The 14,039-nt window shown below is 42.5% G+C and overlaps 1 protein-coding gene across 5 annotated transcripts in view; it reads left to right on the top strand.

Annotated features, from left to right (window-relative positions):
- The window catches only part of LOC109864475 (fibroblast growth factor 12), a 133,877-nt gene that overhangs the window by 88,641 nt on the left and 31,197 nt on the right, over positions 1 to 14,039 (top strand). For 4 of the 5 annotated variants that reach the window (XM_020452300.2, XM_020452299.2, XM_020452298.2 and 1 more), the window contains one exon: positions 11,460 to 11,570. In XM_020452300.2, the coding sequence (XP_020307889.1) occupies positions 11,460 to 11,570 (111 nt within the window). Of the gene's footprint in view, positions 1 to 7,848; positions 8,201 to 11,459; positions 11,571 to 14,039 lie in introns of those variants that run through there. The other variant, XM_031797762.1, reaches the window with a different exon arrangement.

The raw sequence follows: 14,039 nt of genomic DNA, 5'->3' as shown, positions 1-14,039 counted from the left end.
TTTCCCTCTGCTCAGGCACCAGCCGTTTTTTTTAGCCTGGATAATACCTGCCAGCCTCGTACTGTTTTTCTCCACTACAACGCCAGATTCCTGCCGTAAACCGTGGACCATTGATCATCACAGCTAGCTAGCTGCCACTGAGTGACCCAGCCCCGAAGCTAGCCCTGAGCCAGGCATATTTCCCGGCTAGCAAACGAAATTACCACAACTACAATACCTCTTTCGCCATCTGGCCCTCAAATGTCAATATTCCTTGTATACTGTTGTTTAGGATAATTATCATTGTTTTAGTTTACTGTGGAGCCCCTAGTACTTGCCTTAGATACCTCCTTTGTCCCACCTCCCACACATGCGGTGACCTCACCCAGCATGTCCAGAGATGCAACCTCTCTTATCATCACTCAATGCCTGGGCTTACCTCCACTGTACCCGCACCCCACCATACCAGTCTGCACATTATGCCCTGAATCTATTCTACCACGCCCAGAAATCTGCTCCTTTTATTCTCTGTCCCCAATGCACTAGACAACCAGTTTTGCTAGCCTTTAGCCGTACCCTGATCCTACTCATCCTCTGTTCCTCGGGTGATGTGGAGGCTAACCCAGGCCCTGCGTGTCCCCAGGCACTCTCATTTGTTGACTTCTGTAATCGAAAAAGCCTTGGTTTCATGCATATCAACATCAGAAGCCTCCTCCCTAAGTTTGTTTTACTCACTGCTTTAGCACACTCCGCCAACCCTGATGTCCTTGCCGTGTCTGAATCCTGGCTTAGGAAGGCCACCAAAAATTCTGAGATTTCCATACCTAACTACAACATTTTCCGTCAAGATCGAACTGCCAAAGGGGGCGGAGTTGCAATCTACTGCAGAGATAGCTTGCAAAGTTCTGTCCTACTTTCCAGGTCTATGCCCAAACAGTTCGAGCTTCTAATTTTAAAAATTAATCTCTCCAGAAATAAGTCTCTCACTGTTGCCGCCTGTTATAGACCCCCCTCAGCTCCCAGCTGTGCCCTGGACACCATATCGAAATTGATTGCCCCCCATCTATCTTCAGAGTTAGTTATGTTAGGTGACCTAAACTGGGACATGCTTAACACCCCAGCAGTCCTACAATCTAAACTAGATGCCCTCAATCTCACACAAATTATCAAGGAAACCACCAGGTACAACCCTAAATCCGTAAACATTGGCACCCTCATAGATATTATCCGGACCAACTTGCCCTCCAAACACACCTTTTCAATCAGGATCTCAGCGATCACTGCCTCATTGCCTGCATCCGCTATGGGTCCGCGGTCAAACGACCACCCCTCATCACTGTCAAACGCTCCCTAAAACACTTCTGCGAGGAGGCCTTTCTAATCGACCTGGCCAAGGTATCCTGGAAGGATATTGACCTCATCCAGTCAGTCGAGGATGCCTGGTCGTTCTTTAAAAGTAAATTCCTCACCATCTTAAATAAGCATGCCCCTTTCAAAAAAATGTAGGACTAAGAACAGATATAGCCCTTGGTTCACTCCAGACCTGACTGCACTTGACCAGCACAAAAACATCCTGTTGCGGACTGCAATAGCATCGAATAGTCCCCGCAATATGCAACTGTTCAGGGAAGTCAGGAACCAATACACACAGTCAATCAGGAAAGCAAAGGCTAGCTTTTTCAAACAGAAATTTGCATCCTTAGCTCTAACTCCAATACATTTTGGGACACTGTAAAGTTCATGGAGAACAAGAGCACCTCCTCCCAGCTGCCCACTGCACTGAGGCTAGGCGGCATGGTCACCACCGATAAATCCATGATAATCAAACATTTCAATAAGCATTTCTCTATGGCTGGCCATGCTTTCTTCCTGGCTACCCCAACCCCGACCAACAGCTACTACAGCTACTTGCCCGAGCCTCCCCAGCTTCTCCTTCATCCAGATCGCAGATATTCTGAAAGAGCTGCAAAACCTGGACCCGTACAAATCAGCTGGGCTAGACAATCTGGGCCCTCTCTTTCGAAAATGATCCTCCGCCATTGTTGCAACCCCTATTACCAGTCTGTTCAATCTCTTTCGTTTTGTCTGAAAGCTGCCCTCTTCAAAGAGGGTGACACTCTAGACCCAAACTGTTACAGACCTATATCCATCCTGCCCTGCCTTTCTAAAGTCTCTGAAAGCCAAGTTAATAAACAGATCACTGACCATTTCGAATCCCACCGTACCTTCTCCGCTGTGCAATCCAGTTTCCGAGCTGGTCACGGGTGCACATCAGCCATGCTCAAGGTACTAAACAATATCATAACCGCCATCGATAAGAGACAGTACTGTGCAGCTGTCTTCATCGACCTGACCAAGGCTTTCGACTCTGTCAATCACCGTATTCTTATCCGCAGACTCAATAGCCTTGGTTTCTCAAATGACTGCCTCGCCTAGTTCACCAACTACTTCGCAGACAAGAGTTCAGTGTGTAAAATTGGAGGGCATGTTGTCCGGACCTCTGGCAGTCTCTATGGGGGTACCACAGGGTTCAATTCTCGGGCCGACTCTTTTCTCTGTATATATCAACTATGTCGCTCTTGCTGTGGGTGATTCCCTGATCCACCTCTATGCAGACGACACCATTCTGTATACTTCTATACTATACCTTCTTTGGACATTGTGTTAACCTCGAATCTAGGGGGCACTATTTTCATTTTTGGAAAAATAACGTCCCCAAAGTAAACAGGATATTTTGTCAGGACAAGATGCTAGAATATGCATATAATTGACAGCTTAGGATAGAAAACACTCTAAAGTTTCCAGAACTGATATTGCAGGCGAAGGCCTGAGAAAAATCCAATCAGGAAGGGACTCTTATTTAGAAAGCTCTGCGTTCCTTTGCGTCCCTATTGAGCAGTGAATGAGAGATCAACGAAATTCCCTTTTCTATGGCTTCCCTAATGTGTCTAGTGTCACAATACATAGTTGTGGAGCTAATTTGGAATATTTTTGCCGTTGTAGTGACTGCATTTTCCGGTCAATTTCTCAGCCAAACGTGAAGAAAACACGGAGCTATTTCGCCTACAAAAATAATACTTTTGGAAAAAAGGAAAATTTGCTATCTAACTGGGAGTCTCATGAGTGAAAACATCCGAAAGTCATCAAAGGTAAACGATTTAATTTGATTGCTTTTCTGATTTTCGTGACCAGGTTGCCTGCTGCTAGCTACGTGGACAACTACAAATACCTAGGTGTCTGGCTAGACTGTAAACTCTCCTTCCAGACTCATATCAAACATCTCCAATCCAAAATGAAATCTAGAATCGGCTTTCTATTTCGCAAAACAAAGCCTCCTTCACTCACGCCGCCAAACTGACTATCCTACCGATCCTTGACTTCGGCAATGTCATCTACAAAATAGCTTCCAATACTCTACTCAGCAAATTGGATTCAGTCTATCACAGTGCCATCCGTTTTGTTACCAAAGTGCCTTATACCACCCACCACTGCGACCTGTATGCTCTAGCCGGCTGGCCCTCGCTACATATTCGTCGCCAGACCCACTATACTTATTTAAGTCTATGCTAGGTAAAGCTCCACCATATCTCAGCTCACTGGTCATGACAACAACACCCACCCATAGCACTCCAGCAGGTATATCTCACTGGTCATCCCCAAAGCCAACACCTGCTTTGGCCACCTTTCCTTCCAGTTCTCTGCTACCAGTGACTGGAACCAATTGCAAAAATCGCTGAAGCTGGAGACTTACATTTCCCTCACTAACTTTAAACATCAGCTATCTGAGCAGCTAACTGATCGCTGCAGCTGTACATAGTCCATCTGTGAAAAGCCCACCCAATCTACCTACCTCATCCCCATATTGTTTTTATTTACTTTGCTGCTCTTTTGCACACCAGTATCACTACTTACACACAATCATCCACTCCAGTGTTAATCTGCTAAATTGTCATTTCTTTGCTACTATGGCCTATTTATTGCCATACCTCCTCATGCCATTTGCACACACTGTATATAGACTTAGAGAAAAAAAAATATTTTGTTATTGACTGTACGCTTGTTTATTTCATGTGTAACTCTGTTGTTTCTGTCGCACTTCTTTGCTTTATCTTGGCCAGGTCGCAGTTGTAAATGAGAACTTGTTCTCAACTAGCCTACCTGTTTAAAGGTCAGCTTCCCGCGCCTCGGGCAGCCTCAGCTAAGGATTCACTTGCATGCTTGTCACATGCTGGAACCTTAAAAAAGCCGCACTGGATAGAATTGTCTCAGTTGCTAGAACATGAGAATTACGAAGCTCTTCCACAACCGACCTATCATTCAGGGCAAATGAGTGATAGGAATATTAAGTGATCTGCTATGACAAGAGATTGTCCTGTTTATGAAAGTAAGTCATTTCTCAGCTAAATGTGGTATGGGATAGCCATGAAAGATCAGACCATTAGACCTTCATTGTTGATACCATCTGTTTCAATGTGCATATGGTCATCAATCAAAAGTTTATTGAATTACTTTATTACTCCCCTGCTGCATCTACTAATTTGGATTAAGTGATAATGCCCTCGAAACCAGTGTTTGGAAGATAGATTGGCATAGGTATTCAAATAATAATTGACATTTTCATTTTAAAAAATGATGAATTTATTCATATTATTTCATCATTTTACAAGATCTTGTTCCGACACCAATATAGTGTTGCTACCTAAATCCTGGTTGTTCATTCTATCAGTTTGGTTGCTAGAGATGCGACCCAAGCGTTTAGCCTTTTTGTTTTGAATCTATGGACGTTCATTCTAAATGTTCCATTGCCATACTGGCTGGCAACGTTCTTAACCTTTGCTTGCTAGCTAACTAACTATGGCTAGTCAAAAAGTGCAGCCAGAATAACAGCAAAGTAGCAGCATTTGCATAAGCTGTTTTCTAGTGACATTTGGATACATCCATAACAGTGAGGCACGATTTTGCTTGGCATAGAAAATGTGCTCACTCGTCAGGACACTGTTGTTCAGAGGAGCTAGCCAACAACACAGCTAACAGAATCACTTCAAACAGTATTTGCACTGGTGACAGACAATGCTAAGAACATGCATGCATGCATGCATTGAATCTGCTCCTCAAGGACATCATGGCACTGAAAACAATGGATACACTCTACAAGAGAGCCAAGGAAATGGTAAGGTGTGTGAAGGGTCATCAAGTTATATCAGCAATCTACTTCACCAAGCAAAGTGAGAAGAATAAGAGCACTACATTGAAGCTGCCCACCAACACCCATTGGGGTGGTGTAGTCATCATGTTTGTCTCTCCAAGAAATGGCCATATCACAGTCTGCCGATATGGACAGCCCCATCAACAGGATCCTCCTGGATGATGTATTTTGGGAGAGTGGTAAGCAGCCTGAAACTCCTGAAACCTATAGCAGTAGCCATTGCACAGATTGAGGGAGACAATGCCATCCTGTCTGATGTTCAGACTCCGCTTGCAGATGTAAGAAGAAATCCAAACTGCCCTGCCTACTTTACTGTTGCTCCAAGCAGAGGAAACTTCAGTTCTGAAATGCATCAAAAAGCGTGAAGACTTCTGCCTGAAGTCCATACATGCCACAGCGTACATGTTGGACCCCATGTATGCTGGCAAGAGCATCCTGTCTGGTGCAGAGATCAACAAGGCCTATGGTGTCATCACTTCCGTGTCTCACCACCTTGGCCTGGATGAGGGCAAGGTTCTTGGCAGTCTGGCGAAGTACACTTCCAAGCAAGGGCTTTGGGATGGAGAAGCAATATGGCAGTCGTGCCAGCATGTCTCATCAGCCACCTGGTGGAAGGGACTTTGTAGATCTGAGGCTCTTTCTCTATTGCCTCCATCTTCAAAAATCCCACCAATATCAGCCACCTCAGAGCGCAACTGGTCCTTGTTTGGGGACACATACACAACAGGCTGACAAATACAAGGGTTGAAAAATTGGTGGCCATCCAGGCAAATTTGATGCTTTTTGAGGACGACAATGTTGGACAGTGAAGATGAGGCCTCAGTCTGATGTTCAAGAGGTGGACATTGAGGTCCAGGGAGAAGACATGGAAGCTTGAGAGGAAGACAAACAAAGCTTTAGGTTCTAGACTATAATTTTACAGATGTATGTTGAAAACGTTTCTGGGAGATACGATGGATCATTTGGGATCATTCAATATTCCCTACAGGTACAGATACAGGTTACTAGCCTAGGGGCTAGACAGTGGTGGAAAAAGTAAGGATACCTTAATAGAAAAGGACTCAAGTAAAAGTGAGTCACCAAGTAAAATACTACTTGAGTAAAAGTCTCTAAAAGTATTTGGTTTTACATTTATTTAGTATCAAAAGTAAATGTAATCGCTAAAATATACTTAAGTCTAAAAAGTAGCCCTACAAGTAAAAGTATGAATCATTTCTTATTCCTTACATTAAGCCAACCAGACGGCACAATTCTTGTTTTTTATTTTTGGATAGCCAACACTGACATAATTTACAAATAAAGCATGTGTTTAGTGAGTCTGCCAGATCAGAGGCAGTAGGGATGAGCAGGGCCGTTTTGTTAATACCTGTGTGAATTGTATCATTTTCCTGTGCTGCTAAGCATTCAAAATGTAATCAGTACTTTTGGGAGTCAGGGATATGTATGGAAGTACATTATTTTCTTTAGGGATGAAGTAAAGTAAAAGTTGTCAAAAAAGGAATAGTAAATTACATATACCAAAAAACGACATAAGTAGTATCATAAAGTAGTTTTACTTAATTTACACCACTGGGGCTAGGTTTGCTTTACCTCATCCCCAGGCTATATTGCGCCCAGGAAGTATGGATCACTTTGCGTGATGGAGACCTGCCTTTCTCATTGCCTTTGGTAAAATTATGTTACCGAACACATGTAAACTGCTGGCGCACCTCCTGCCAAACAGCCCACCATCGCTTTCGTTTACAATGCCGAGCCCCCCCCCCCTTTCGCTCACTCTCTTAACCTCCCTCCTGCTCTCTCTCCCTCACACACACTGGCACAAAAAAAAAGTTATTCTCGCTCTCTTTCTCTCAGCCCTCGGAGAATTCCTTGTCCGAACCACAACCACGTAGGATTGCATAGTTAGAAAAAGAAAGGATGCTTGCAAACCGGGCGACGAAGAGCAGGCTTCACCAGTTGCTCTGATGGTACTTTTCACTACAGGCTACCGTGAGATTTGTGCTTAGATTTTTCCAACAGGGCACATACGTCAATTCACATTGGTTCATATTAATTTGAAAGAATGTACGTGGAAATAACGTTGACTCAACCAGTGTGTGACCAATGGGTTTGAATTATGTCAGTTTAGGATACTCATCACCTGTGATTATGAAGGCGACATAGATTTTCGACGGTCCTCCAATTTGTTGTGACTCTCCGTTTTCCAGAGAACATTGGGTTTTCGATTTTGGATTATTTTTTACCTGGGGCTCGCTCGTCGAGCCCGTAGTTGAGCGAAAGACAATGCCGTTCGCGGGCTGCGGGGCTAGTGAGTGAGCAGTGTGTCCGCGCACATCCAGTACGCTGCTGCCACTGCACTCAGATAGTTGTGGAATGTCGAGCACTGGAAATTTAAGAGGAATGAAAACGATGGATAATGAAACTATTTACGGGACATTTTAGCTGGATACCTGGGAATAATCTGGACTGGAGATAAAGAGCAATACCTTGGACACATCTGCACAATATACATTTATGAATTAATGTATTTAGAGATATAGTAGCCTACCTATTTGTAAAGACTGCCAGTGCAATATTTTATATTTATATCGATGTTGTTTCCATTATTTGGATGACAAATATGTTTGAGTTCAGCATTCAGCAAGTTATCATTTTATTCACCTTACCTACATATTTGTCATCATGGCGCACGTATGCAACCTCATGCATTGGACCAGCCATAATCAGCACCCTCAGCAATATCTTGACAACATCTCGCTCATAGAAGATTTTGAGACGATTCAAGTGGTCTACACTCAGGTTAATCTACCGGGGAGATGGCGGCGGCGCTCGCCAGCTCCCTGATTCGTCAGAAACGTCAAGCAAGAGAGGGAAACAGCGAAAAGGTCGCCACTTCCAAACGGCGCACCAGTCCCAGCAAAGACCCCCGCTCCTTGTGCGAGAGGCATATATTTACGGTCTTCAGCAAAGTTCGGTTCTGCAGCGGCAAGAAAAGACCAGTCCGCAGGAAACCAGGTCAGTGACCACAGAGCAGCTCTGCGTTCAGTACATAAAAACGTAATAGAACGTTCAATTTAAAGGACACTGTACTGAACGACCATGGAGAAACGGGGAGGGGTTGGGTTGTGGTATAATAATGCACTGCTTCCCTTTAAATACTTAACCCGTTGCTTCAAGCCACACCCCGCACACCCACTGAGCAGAGCAAACATATCTTAGTCTGTTCAATAACATACAGTACAAGGACGTTTTGGGAAATGGTGTATTTCAGTACAAATTTATTTATTTTTATTTATTTTACCTTTATTTAACCAGGTAGGCAAGTTGAGAACAAGTTCTCATTTACAATTGCGACCTGGCCAAGATAAAGCAAAGCAGTTCGACAGATAAAACGACACAGAGTTACACATGGAGTAAAAACAAACATACAGTCAATAATGCAGTATAAACAAGTCTATATACAATGTGAGGTGAGAAGGGAGGTAAAGGCAAAAAAGGCCATGATGGCAAAGTAAATACAATATAGCAAGTAAAATACTGGAATGGTAGTTTTGCAATGGAAGAATGTGCAAAGTAGAAATAAAAAATAATGGGGTGCAAAGGAGCAAAATAAATAAATAAATAAAAATTAAATACAGTTGGGAAAGAGGTAGTTGTTTGGGCTAAATTATAGGTGGGCTATGTACAGGTGCAGTAATCTGTGAGCTGCTCTGACAGTTGGTGCTTAAAGCTAGTGAGGGAGATAAGTGTTTCCAGTTTCAGAGATTCTGCAGCTTAGCAAACGTTCAAGCAAACTGAAAGTAAAAAATATATATAAATTCAGATAATCACAGGGTATGCTGTGATTAGTCACGAATAATCGCAAATTCAGAATTTGATCAAATTAAGTTGTAATCTAAGAATTTCTTTTATATAAAAAGCATTACAATAATGTTGACGTGTTGATTATATCCAAAGTATTGATTAGAAAAATGGAAACCTCAATGTCAACTTGTTTTGACATTGCATTGTTGTTTTGAGCTGTATAGATAATGGATTTTCGTTGCTTTCATGAAATTAATCGCAATTAAAAAAAAAATTGTGCACTAAAATGACAAAAAGCTAACTCCAGTTAACTGATGAGCTCAGACAGACCTAATTCAAAATACATTTCTTTGTAGAAAAGTATCTGTTTACATTAATTCCAAAAGCAAACACATTCACATTTTCAAATACATAAATATTTAGTTTAGGCCGGTGTAGTAAATGTAACAAAAACCAATGGACAGCTAACAATAACAGATGCTAGCTAGGACGAAATGGAAGGATAGCTATCACCTTTCACTAAGCTAGCTAGCAGTTAGCAATTAACATGCAATGATTAGATACACATTTCATAGAAAGTAACCTTCTAAAATACATATTACAGTGGTTCATATGTACACATTTAAATACACTCAATATGAGCTCTTGTTTGTAAAAAAAAACGAATGGAACTATTTAAGAGCCAAAACATTTAATGGAAATAAACTATATTTCAGAAACGCCATCTTGTTCTCATTGACTTGCATACAAACATAACTAGCTTGCTAGCGACTTAGCTTGGCTACACTCATGTAAATGTGAAAACCTCACTTGGTCAAAACAATTAAATTATACATTAAAATTACCAGAACTCAACACCGTTTAGTTAAACATGTTATCTCTATATATTTTTTAACATAACCATGGGTAGAAACCAACAAACAGGATAAAAATAAGGAGACACGGAGAGCTAACTTCTCTGTTCTTTTCACTGGGCTTCATCCAACAATCACGGACCAGTGTACAAAGAAATTAGGTGGTGCCTGCAGCAATAACACTCCGAATACCTCTACCTTGTGGTAGTGTTAAGTATACATGTATATCAATGCAACACTATGGAGGACTACAATAATAATGGAGTGGATGAGCTTAGAAGTAAGAAATTATTATTTTGTATGATCAGCTAGGCTAAGTAACCTTTTTACAGAATATGCAATTCCACATTCCACATCTTAACACCACCTTTTCACATGTGAGGAGAGGAAACACTATTTCACCCACACATGTGAACTTACAATTGTGAAGTTTTCTTACATCTGAAACTGCAAATGTGAACTTGTTATTATTCTAAGTTCATCATGACAAAAAAAAAAAAAAATATGTTGTTGTGCGGGTTCCTCCAGTACATGAATTGAAGGAAGGCACACTAACGACCTAGACCAGAGCTATCAGTGTCCATGTTAAGGTGAACTATTGTTGGTGAAGAATGCTTTATTGATCCACCAATGGGCCAATTCTCACAGTTCGGCTACAAGCAAGTTAGACAGAGGTTTAAGAGTATCATATCTATCACCGATAGATGAGAGGATGCAGACCACACACTTCTGCATCCTATTTAACGTATCCCCCCCACCTTTCAGTGTTTCTTTCATCCACTGGGTCTGCCTCATCATCAGCGTTTAACTGGCACACCGACTTGCTCTAAATAGTGCTGTATTTTAGTCTTCTTCTGTCTCTTCCTGCATGATTTGGGCGTCAAGCGGCTGTAGTGCCAAGTTTATCTGTCCCACATTGTGTGCCCTGTTCATGATTTGGAGGTGGCTTCTTAGACCGTTTGTTTTTTGGTTCGGTTTTGATCCACCAACTGAACCTTCTTTATCTATAAGACTGGGAGATGGTTTTTCACTGATTAGTGTTATGTTGGTATCTGCATGCTCTGAATGGCACTAAAGTACTGTCGTGATTAACCTCTTCCTTTTATTCTTTTTTACCTCTTTTTATTCTCTTTACCATTGAGTTATGGTCTGAGGAGGTGGCTCGAGAGAATCTGTCTGCCTCTCTGTCATGATGGGAGGCATTGTTTGCTTCTGTGTCATCACATGTATCACATGGCATTTAATTCATTATGTAGCCTATCACACGGTACTGCAATAATGGGTACTAACTAAGGCTTACACTATAAGACCAAGAGTTTTTCCAGATCACTTGACCAGACCAGGAAGTGCTCTGGGCCTTAGTTATAGTCTAGTTTTTGCTGGTCTCTCCCCAATCATTGACAATGGTATTAAGAGTACGAGGGCATGGCATTCAAGTGTTTTGGTGTCTGAGTAACCTGGGCCTTGTTCATTGCAATGGAAAACAAAAATTACTATTCTTATTGGACACATTCAGGTAGTTCCTCCCTGTTTCGGTCCATTTTATTATGTTTGGTGCTTAATGAACATGACCCAAGCAGCTAGCTAACCCTTATCCCTGTTGTGCTGTGTTGCAGAGCCGCAGCTGAAGGGCATTGTGACGCGACTGTTCAGCGAGCAGGGCTTCTACCTGCAGATGAAGCCGGACGGCACCATAAATGGGACCAAGGACGAGAACAGCGACTACAGTGAGTTTATATGACACACATTACAATTCCCAACATGCACATCTCCTATCATACAATCTTAAAGTACAATACACTTTGTCCTGGTGAGGTCACGTGAGTACGAAAAAATGTCTAGCCGTTACGATAACAAATGCCATTTCATCATGATAATGTACATGGATATTAACAAACCACAATTTAGAATTCCACAGAGATCACCTGTGCAAGCCTCACCACTCCACGCACACCTGTCTGCATTACCTTCACACACCTGTCGAACAGGGTTACGTTTGTGTCACCTTCACAAACAACTCTGTGTGTGACCAGCTACATCTGTGCAGACACACTGAAAAGAGTGGAGTTGAGTAGAGAGGAGTGATGGATGGCCCGCACTCTGTCGCTGTATTTCTAAGCTAGGCGGGCCGCTTCACCCCAACTATAATTGTCATCGTTCTCCACTCTGTTTGAGAAAACAATCTATTAACTGTTGGGCCAGGATCATTCCCCTCCATCCGTTTGGCAGGAAGGTGATCTGTCCCCTCCCTGACTTACATGCAGTATCAGCCTGGAGGTACACAAGTTACGTGCATGTACACCGTGACTTGTGTACGTTGTGCGCGCACACACACGCGCACAAACCGACAGACAGACAAGACACTAAAGTGACAGATAAAGTTGATGTCGAAGGCAAAGGGTTGGCCCTGTAAGTTACTTTTATCCAAAGCGATTTAGAGTCATACAGTAAGTGCATACATTTTTGTATGGTGGGTGGTCCAAGCTATCGAATCCACAATCCTGGCATTGCAAGCGCTGGGCTCTACCAACTGAGCCACAGAGGACTACACATCCAACCTGTCTCAATAGATATGAAGAGTATTAAGTAAGTAGTTAACCTGTGTGCTTGGTTGACTCACACACAACAACTTTTTACCCTATCTATGTCAGAGTGTGTGTTAGTGCTGCAGCACATACTGTATTGCAGGGGCGATATTACCTACTGTACCTGGCAGTTGTGAAACTGTAGAGAAGAGTGGGTGAAGGCAGCCATAGTTCCCACAGTAACTCTGCTGAACAAAAAACTATTCAGCAAAGAAAAGTCAAACTTCCTCCCCTTTCTCCTCTGCTGTACCAGGGGGAGAGAAGAAGAAGAAGGCCTCTCATTGTATCAGAAGGAAAAGATCACAGCATATGAGTCTCCAGAGCTTTAGTGGAAGGAGAATAGAAGAAGAAACAGCTGGCAATATGTTGGGCCTATTTCTTTCACATCTCCTACTCATTTTGAAGAGAGAGATGGAATAGAGAAGTCAGAAGGATGTGATGTAAACTCAATGAGCTCTATGAGATGAAGAGAGGAGAGAGGAAGAAAGGAGAGGAGGAAAGAGAAGAGGAAAGCTGATAAGAGGAGGGGAAGAGAGGAAAAGATGGGGGAAAGAGAAGATGTAAAAAGGGCTGATAAGAGGAGGAGGATAGAAGAGAAGAGAGGAAAGGAGAGGTTGTAGCTGGTCCAAAAAGTATCTTGTTTCCTGGCCCAAAATGACAGGCAGCCGCCTGCCCAGTTGTGCTTTTTCAGAGTGGATGTATGGTGGGTGTACAGTACAATATGTGTTTTCGTGTAGAGAGAGCGGATTAATGCCTGGTGAGCTGTGTAGCCAGAGGGCTCCTTCACACAGGAGCTCAGTTGCACCCACTCACAATGCTGGACTATTTTTGCATACCCTCCTTACCCCGTTGGATTTGTGTCCTCGTGGATTATATCACCTATCCCTCTCCGTTTAAAAACACCAACTTTTATCTGCCTAGCCCACATCAGTGCATCCGATAGGCTTAGCGTTGTTACGTGATCCATGAATGATCGTCCCAGCTCTGCTTTGTGAGGATTGGCATTGTGGAGTTCCATAATGTTGGCGTTAACATGAGGTTTATGGGCTGCCGAAATTAAAGTGCTTTATTTTCTGGGCTTTGGCTCAGAATCCAGGAAGCAGTGGTGAGAAATGCTGCCAAGTCTTAGGAGGGTTTTAAGGATATGATGTTAAAGGGACAATATGGGATTGGTACATACATTTTTGGACCTATAATAAATTATTTGATACATAGCCATTGATTCTTAAAGAATATAATTGATAAATGCTTCATGAGCGTAGTTCAACTGTCACCTTAAATATAAGATTTCTTAAATCCATTGTTCGTAAACAATGTAATTGTGAACAAACACTGTATAGCCTAAAAACATTTTTAGTACATGTACTCGATCCATAGTGCAGTGCTGTGGACAGCTGACAATTTCGTTTTTTAAAGGTCATTTCCAATTGAGCTGACATGTACAGCTTTTCCCGTGACTGCAGTCACCATGATAGTGAGAACATTGCCTTTTACATTTTTCCAAATCCCTTCAAGTTATGAGCATCTTAGGATAAATGAGGTAGGAGCTGAGGGTGATGCAAGGAGAACAGTTAATGCAGGGATCACTGTCCTGTGTGGCTAAGTTGGTAG

Source organism: Oncorhynchus kisutch, linkage group LG19 (genome assembly GCF_002021735.2).
Source record: "Oncorhynchus kisutch isolate 150728-3 linkage group LG19, Okis_V2, whole genome shotgun sequence".
NCBI lineage: Eukaryota > Metazoa > Chordata > Actinopteri > Salmoniformes > Salmonidae > Oncorhynchus > Oncorhynchus kisutch.
Note: the sequence above shows the minus strand (reverse complement) of the source record. Positions and strands in the feature narration are given on the sequence as shown.